The 8,993-nt window shown below is 44.5% G+C and overlaps 2 protein-coding genes across 2 annotated transcripts in view; one reads left to right on the forward strand and one right to left on the reverse strand.

Moving 5' to 3' along the window:
* Positions 1 to 2,735, forward strand: part of T265_01334 (hypothetical protein) — a gene marked incomplete at both ends in the record, with an annotated part of 17,508 nt that extends 14,773 nt beyond the window's left edge. Inside the window, 2 exons of the mRNA XM_009165340.1 lie at positions 100 to 279; positions 1,778 to 2,735. Of these exons, the coding sequence (XP_009163604.1) occupies positions 100 to 279; positions 1,778 to 2,191 (594 nt within the window). The remainder of the gene's footprint in view (positions 1 to 99; positions 280 to 1,777) is intronic.
* A 1,821-nt stretch (positions 2,736 to 4,556) lies between these two features.
* Positions 4,557 to 5,666, reverse strand: T265_01335 (hypothetical protein; the record flags this gene model as incomplete). The annotated part of the gene is made up of 1 exon (XM_009165341.1): positions 4,557 to 5,666. The coding sequence occupies one exon, from the start codon at positions 5,664 to 5,666 to the stop codon at positions 4,557 to 4,559; it is 1,110 nt and encodes a 369-aa protein (XP_009163605.1).
* Between the last annotated feature and the right edge of the window lie 3,327 nt (positions 5,667 to 8,993).

The raw sequence follows: 8,993 nt of genomic DNA on the forward strand, positions 1-8,993 counted from the left end.
ATATATATATATAAATATATAGTTGTGATAATTGCCGTTCACACCTTAGTTTCACTGAAATTGACCATTGCATACTTCACTCGATCTATGTTTTCTCAGATTTCTGCATCAACGGGTGACGTTCGGACAGCCTTGAACATTTGTCGCAGGGCGATTGATCTAGCCGTCCAGGAATCACGCGCCTGTACTCCCGGTTCGGTCGCTGCTAACACAACAACTACACCAAATTGTCAAACGCCCACACTCAGGCATATCAGTTTGGCGCTTCAGGAATCCAAGGTGGTCTTATTTATTTAAATTTGTTACCCTTAGTTCACTTAAACAGGTGCTGTTACTCTTTCCAGTGTTATTCTCGTCATAGATGCACCCGGATTGCATCTAGTTATCCTGACCACTCATCGCACATTTTAAATACTGACGCGTTTCAACCAACTTTCTGGCTACCTTACTTTGTAAACCCGTCCCATATGACCCTAAAATTTGCATGCAGCTATCTTTCACCAGTCGGTTAAACGACCGTGTCTGGATGTGTCCACACAGCCATTGCAGTCAGGTGGATTTGGTCGGAATAGTGAGCTGCACGATCTAGGTATACTCCCTCCGTTGAGCCAACCAATGACTAGATCTCAGATAAGCTGTCCGCAACTGATTCTTTGCAATCCGATTGAGCTACTGTTGGTCAGTGGATGTTTTAGTAGGAGCCAATCAACCTTAGATGACCATTTCCCATGGCAATTTGAAGGTGTAAAACCTAGCTGCTTTTGGGAGACAGTTATTCCTCCAAGAGCAATCGCTCTCGTGAATTCGAAAATTCCTCTGTCTTGAGGATGGCCAAATTGCTTTCTTACGGTCCGCATTACTGATGGTTGAAGTGATTTCTTGGTTCAGTCCATACAAAACCTTTCTCAGGAACCTGGGCTGATTATAAACAGACAATTGGTTGCTAATTTTTCTGCGACCGTCCCGGTTAGCTAAAGTTTGGCGTTAGGTGGTTTTCGGATTAAGTGCTGGATTATAGTGGACACCTAGCATGCTATGGTTCACATAATGCCACTGCCAAAACCGAAATTTGCCGTATTAGCTATAAGTGATACAGAATTCGTTTGGCTCGATGTTCCTGGAGAACAATACACATCTAATGGTGACTCAGATCACCCATGTTCTCTTCGTCCCTTTGGCATCCTCATAAGCCTGAATTAGTTTACTAGATTCAGACTTGTAAATCATTAGCCCCAAAGCCTGGTAAAGACGTAAGGCATGAGGCTAGCCAAAATCCCATAATTCCTCTCGTGGCTTTGGATTCGTGTCCGCGTCACTTCACGTTAGCTAAGTGTTTGTCTCCATACTTTGGCGAAGTCCATTCGCCCGATGTTTTCACCACTCGCTCATTGGTGCAGACATTATGATTGTTTTATCTTTACATTTTCTCGGTGATTCTTCAATATCCCCGTGTGTTTGTTCAGTTCAACTAAACAGGAATTTGTTGTCTATGAGGCCACATTGACAAGAGTTCAAGGGATCCAGTGGCTAGTTGTTGTTATGCATCTTAACGCGATCTTGAAGTCTTGTGAAGCATGATGCTTACTTTGCATGGATCAGTTGATGAATTGCAAGGACATAATCATGGGGCAAGTGGCATGGTTAGGATATCCGCTAAAAGCACTGACCACCATGTGTGGTGTAATTCGCTTTCCGTGGGCCCTTCTTTGGTTTGGCTGCCGGATTACGATACTTTTCTCCCGTCAGGTCACATTTCTGTATTCGTCTTTTTTCTCAGGGTTACGACACCTCATTACGACCGGCTGCTGCCACCCCACATGCGGAATCCGTCAACAACCAAACGGACATTCCACTACATCACAAACTGGTTATCGCCAGTGCCTACCTCATCCGCAAACAAAGGAATCAGCGGGAGATATCTTTCGGTCAACTTTGTGAAACATACTCATACATTTGTACGAGTCGGCAACTCACCCGACTTGAAGAATCAGAGTTGGCCGCGGTTTGTGTTCTTTTGGACGCACGTGGTCTCATACACTTCACTGCTGGGAAGGCAGCTCCTGCCACAAACCTTGGCACGCCGGCGCGATTTCGACGAGTTCGACTGAGGCTGGACGATCGGGGAGTTGAGCAGATTTTATCAGATAACATCCTCTTTTCCGCAATTCTGCATTTAACTTTGTCTAACTGACCATTTTAAGGTGACTAATTATGGATCTTTGCATTTCTTGCACTTGCTACCTTATGACTGGACTTCTCGACGATCAGTCGTTATCTCCACAGCAAGTTCTGTCAAACTTTCAAGGTTATCCAGCTATTTCTCTACTCATTTACTGCAAGGTTACCTCAGCAAAATTGAACCTGGTGCTCCTTTCGATTAATCCTACTTGGTGTCCGTTATTTTTATGTACTATGTAATGTGTTTTTCATAGTAGAAACCGGAGTTATTTCCTGTCAGGATCAAGAGAAATCAGTAGGTCGTTATTTGTTTTCGTGATACTATAAACGAACAAGAGTATTTTCATTGTTGCCCCATCCTGGGTTATTCTTTACAAGGCCAGATGTGAATAGTACGCCCTACCATATTCAGCCTTCTCTGTTGTGGACTGGAGCTGTTTTTAATCCCTGTTTCGATTAAATTTTATGGACCATTTGTCCTAGAGTTTTCAATGTTTGCTTCTGGGATGATCTGCTTGCCACCTGCTGTTGGGTGGTGCTATAGAGCTGTCTTGGTATGTTTGATCCCATCTACAGACCTCGGACACACCGTTTAGTTCTTTCCCTTATGTGGTTTTTTTAATCGAATTAACATAATTGTAGGACACCGTCCTCAGTTTTTTGTTTAGGCGCTGACGTCTGCTTATTCGCATACTGTCCAGCACGCTGTTAGGCCAAACCGTACAGATTTGGAACGCTTGTTTTTCGGAACTCCTGTCTTTACTCGTGAGTAACTTAGAATCTCTAATTAGAATGGCCGGTTATTTTCGATACGTCGCAATAGAGTCACACAAAGGACAAAGTGAAGTTATCGATAGCTGGACTTGATAGTTGCCGTTTTCCGATTCATTTTCGTGCAGATTTGATGTGATACTGAAATATTTTCCTTTTTTTTCGGTTCACGTAACTGTTTCGCGCTCGATATGGTGCGCTGGTTCAAGTGTTTAGAGCTTGATTATCCGTCTGGTTCATTTAGCTCTTGACCCACTGTAGCACCCACAGCAGCGCATTCTCAACGGAACTAAGTACATTGCTTTCTCGTTTTTAATCAAGGTGACAGGCTCATTCAGATCCGTTGCAGCCTCACCGGAGTAATTCAAACACAGGCCGGACGGTTTTGTGGCTGCCACGAGTTTTCACCTTCACCCGTTGTTCAGAAAATCGCGTAAAGCGAATACGGCAAGCCCTCTTCCCATGTGCAACCACTCCAAGTAGGGATCACTCTCCTGGGAATTCGAAAAGGGCGTTTTCCGTCAGTCACGCTATGGTTCACATTCCTCTAGAGTGAGACCACAGAGGTCGAATATATTTCAAGCTCATAGCGTGCTCATTCACGAGGATTCACTTCTGCACCATGCTCATGGAAGACTTGTCTGACGTGCTTTCCACATTGTATTGATACACAATGTCGGTTCTTATATGCAACCAATTTCCTGTCATCCATACTGAGGGTAGATTAAAATTCGGCACCTGGAACTTGGTACACTTCAAAAATCGAGCAACTGATGGACTAACCTCAGCACTCCAGAACTACAGATTCCTGATTTATAAACCATTCTATTAACTAGGTAATCTGCTGGCGACCCTCAAGCCCACTTTTCCTTTCAGCACACTGTCTCATACCATCGCTAACTTAGCTGCCCACATTGAGTGCTGAACCATGCACAGTCAGGATCACGCGGTCCCCATCCTGGAAGGCGAGTATCACCGACAGCACCCAAGCGTTTCGTGATCTCCTTCATACTCCTCTGCCAAGTCAAGGGTTAGCCACTTCTTACTTTGGCTGGTTGGAGACACTACAAGATATGGCTGCCAACCGATGTCAGTGGCGTTCTTGTTGTCAGTTTCTATCCAGATTGCCTTAGTGAATGTCTGGAGGTGTAGGCACCTTGGAATGATTGTGGTAAGCTAGCGCTAAGTCTCTTGCCTGTTCACCTTTACTCTTTTCTTTACACTAAGGCTTAAATCATGGTTGTAGGGTAGTGAAGCATCGGTGTTGAACACTGATGTCATGCTGTCGATGGTGATGAGTGCTGAACAGAAGAAATGATAGAATTGAGGGAGAAAGGGCTAACGAATGGGACAAGTGAGAAAGGCATGCATAGGCTTGGTTGACTAACAACAGATTAAGACATAACCTACACTAGCCCGAATGGGTACTTCACTTTGATTCGAACTGACTAACTTTCAGCTAGCTGCTCTCACGTTTAAGGTAGGCTGTTTTGGAACATACAAACTAACTGGCAGACACTTATTTCCCAGCTAAACAGTACTTCTTTGGTCATTGGGAAAACAAAGTATATTCAACCAATTCCGTAGTTAATAAGATCTCTTGTGGATCACGAACCATCATCCTCATCTGTCTGTCCAACAAAGACGTTATCAAATACTTGTCTTCCTTGCGTTCGATATCTACGACACGTGTGCATCAGATCGTACTCGATAGTGAGCAGTATGTTCCTCTTGTCACTTCGGGTCTGATCATCATCAAACCAATAGAGTTCCGAAAACTGCTCTGCATTTGGCCGGTCCTCTGGAGCAAGAGCCAACGAGTCACGCAGTTGTTTCTGTACTGAGTCGCTGAATGTACTGATCATCGGATTTTTCAACTGTCCTCCGGTCTGATCGATTATGCTCAATACTTCCTCCAAGGAACCCACCGGGTACGGCGGCTTCCCTGTTAGAGCGATGTGAGCAATACAGCCCACACCCCATACGTCCATGGCTTTGGTTGGTTGCATCAGCTCATCCTCCATCTGGTCCTCGTTGCTTTCCACGTATCCTTTTCCCGATGTTTTGCGCTCTTCCCGCATTGAAACAAAACTTCTGATGTACTCCGGTGCCCAACTGTCTATTACCAAGGGTGGATTAGCTGTGATGTAGGCGAGTTCCTTTCGGATGCTTAGGTCGGGCATAATTGTGACGGATTGTGGAGACATTGCTTGAAACAAAATATGAGTAGGTGTCAAGTTTCCGTGCACAAAGTTTTGTGAATGCAAATAACGTAAAACCTGATAAATATACTGAATAATTAAACATAAATCACGGACTCGAAGTTGGGGTTGTTGTAGCATCCAGTTGAATAGGTCACCAAACATGCACATTTCCGTGACAACCACAATCCGTTTCGGTTCTACCACAAATTCAATCAGTTTTAGCAGAGAATTGTGCGATAAAGTACGAATTCTTGCAGTTTGTTGACGAACTTTCCTTGAATATCGCCGTTGCAACCACCGGATCGGAAATGGTGCGTGTGTGAAGAAGCGGTACTCCACTTTTTTCACTGCGACTGCAGCTCCGGTCGTCAAGTCTCGGGCAGCGATGATAGAACTGAATCCGTCATAATATAATTCGCGATAAATAAGCAACTTTTCCTCATCGAATGCGGGAGCTGCCAAGGTGATTGGTGCAGGTGGGGTTGTGTCCTGTGTCTCACTAAGTGGCTGCATTTCGCAAATTAATGTTTACTAGTGCGAACGGAGCAATGGGCATGGTGTGCTTCATTTCAGCTCAAGTATTGCGATGGAAACAAATGGATATTTTCACTAATTGGTTTCACCTCCAACGGACAATCCACCAGTCACGCACCTACCTGGTGTTGGGCTGTTTCGCTTCTGAATTTACTACGGTTGTGGGCACGTGGCGATCAATCCAGGGTGTGGGTGGGGCGCCAGTTTAAATGTACATGGTCAGTAATTTGCTTGGAAGATGATTGATCCAGGTGAAGAACCGAAACAGGTGGTTCCAGTAACTTGTTGTAAATATGCAGTCTCTGTTCTTCGGCGTTTTCAATGTCCAAACAAGTGAAAAGGGAGGATTATGTTGTCCGTGTTCGAATAAGCCCTCATACGTCATCCTATGCCACTTAAGACTACAACCAATCCCGCCAGTGTTTTAGAAAATCGACGCTTCAGCCTCCACCACCGTTTTCATTAACTTTCTTATACCCAAGTAGGCCTAGTGCCTCGCGCCCCTTCCACGCTAGAAACCATTGTAGTGTTTCTGAACAAGGACCCCCTCACAGGTTCAAATGGCCTCAGCTGGAAGCGGTAAGGGAATCACCTTAACGGTCTTTTCAATAAAACCGTATGCATACCATATTTTTTATAGTACAATGAAGCACTGTCGTTAGTACAGTGGTTTGATAGCCTTCCGTTTTAAAGCGCACAAAACAAGGAACATCACGGCTTTGATCCATGAAAAGCCTTGTCAGAACAAAAACGTGGGACCCTGTCATTTGAAAGGTCACTGTTTTACGGCCACTACCTAAAGCCGCACTTCCAACCCGCCTTCAAGGTCAAGTATGTAAATAATTTATTGTATTGGGGCTATATTAATGCGACACTGTTTGGCCGTGTACCAGTTCCGTAAACTCTCTCAAGTCATTTCATTTCAAAAAAATGCCAGAACACATCCAAGCACGAAAAGTGTATGTGCAGACAACGACGCGTCGCTAAGGTTACTACGTTCCGGACAGCAGGTGCGTGGACGGAGTTGTCCAAACACGACTTAACAGTATGCGACCAGCGGAGCGTGCTTGAAAATGTTCACAGCAGGGAAGTCGTCATTAGCTGGACAAGAACAAGCAAAGCGCGTGGCCGTATTTGGCCATTCACTCATCCTAGGTATTTACGAGCTAGCTCTGTATATTTTGACCTGACTTGACGGTACAGTCGTGTTCCTGGTTTTCTGTCTTCTTATCGCGTAGTCTGGCAGGCCCAATTCGTGCGTAACCAATAAACGGACCAACGACACAACTGAAAACCTCTATCTTCCTAGAGGGCTTGAACTCTACGTATCACACTAAGCGTATGTATTTAAGTGCAAACAAATATATGGCGAATGACCAGGCCTGATAACTTTATTTATGAGATGATACAGCTCACTCTTTGTCGCTAGGGTGGTGCGAGATATCTCACTGCTTAGAGCGTGAATTTACCGATCGAAAGGTCCGTAGTTCGAACCTGCCCTCTGCATCTCGACTTTATCTAGGCTTGGGTAACCTGGCCGTATTCAAGCCCCCATGTTTCCTTCGGGTGTCATGGCAGCCAGGCACCGAAATTGTTGCGGCTGAACGATTGCTTGATTGTGCTTTGTCGCTAGGCTGCTTAGCGTACTTTGCTATTCGCAGCACCCTTTCGGATACTGCGTAAAAAAACACGTTTGCGAACTTTTGCTAAATGACATTGGCAGGAGTAGTGCTGTGTAGGAGTATTTGCTCTACGTGCTGCGCTCCGTAAACTGTATCTTTGATTCGTGTTAGAGGCAGAGGGATTAGTTCCGCGTATAGAAACGCTCGTCATGGAATGTTCCAAACTGCCTACTAATTTTCCCACTTGAAAGCTCTTACCACATGCAAATGTGGCCTCTACTAAGAGGCGGTCGCATTTGAAAAGAGTCTGGTCGTCGAAAGAACAGCCCTCGTTTTTGTGCGTAGGCCACCTGCAGAAGTATTGTGATCTCAGTTTGGCTTAGGAAACACGTATGTTAAGACACGGGTGTACTGTGTACATACGGTCAAACGGGACGCTTTGAAAAGTTAAGCATACATAATTATAACTTCAGATCTCCAGTCAGCTGACAGCAATTGGACATTTGTCCCACATTACAAAGCCTTGGGCGAATTATCTCTAAATGAGAACATTGATGATCATTTTTATAGCCTAAGAGCACTTCAATTGTCTTCTACCGAAACTGAAAAGGCTTTAGAGAATTGACTTCACATCATTTTTCCAATCTGTGTCATATGCATCAAGAGCTAACATCCAATCTCTTTACAGCTCTACTTAGCAGGAACTTTTAATTCAATATGCCAAGCCCTTTTGATAGTTAACGATATGCTCAGATAAGGTAGCGTGGGACTCTAAGAAAACCAAGGTTTCTTCTTTTGTCAGACAAATCGATCGAAGGTGAATCGTGTTCGATGATAGTCCCCAGAATATCCACTCCTATCACTCATGCTTTGCCTGTTATTTAAGACATGTCCTCTTTGGGGGTTCCTATTTCTAACAAACGAAAAATAAAAGGACCAACTGTTCTTTAGTTTAAGCTGATACCTTGGGAGGAATTAGCACAAACGTTTTTATATGCTTATCCTCTTAGTGAGTGGAATTAATATGGACCACGAGTTAATTAAAACCGGGGGGTGGTCACAAGATTGACCATGGATGGATACCATCGACAAGCTAATTATATGCAGTCAACATCTACCTGTATAGGCTACGTGCTATTCGTAGATGGCGCGACTGCTTACCTGAGAAAGTGCTGATCACTCAAGCATACTCCTCGCTTATGTTTGCGTTTACTTCTGTGGACATTTACCGGCTATTCCACACCATCCGTCAGCTATTGGTTGTCATGTTAATTGGCTCACACGATGCACATCATGTTCACCTTTTTGCTTGTTCATACTCGCGGCATCCATGTGTCAGTTAGCCAACTACACCGGGATTCCCTCAGCGCATACGACAGCGTTGGCACCGGTGAACCGTGAAGTATACCACAGCTAGAATGGTCGGTTGGTGAAATTCACAGCTGTGTGGCCGGCATCGATCAGTTGCCACATGTAAATTGTTACGGCCTCATAAAGGTAAGTCACCTTTTTCTAGATTACTCATAGGGTTGTTGAAAACTATTCGGCACCCCATCTTCGGTTTCGCTTTTCTTCTGTCTCATCAGGTAGACGCAATCCCCGAGTTTCCGTCAACCTCATGTTCTACTTGAACCCAAATTGAACTGTTTTCGAGAACTACACTAATTTGCAAATCAATTTGGTT

The sequence above is a fragment of the Opisthorchis viverrini genome (assembly GCF_000715545.1).
Source record: "Opisthorchis viverrini unplaced genomic scaffold opera_v5_14, whole genome shotgun sequence".
Lineage (NCBI taxonomy): Eukaryota > Metazoa > Platyhelminthes > Trematoda > Opisthorchiida > Opisthorchiidae > Opisthorchis > Opisthorchis viverrini.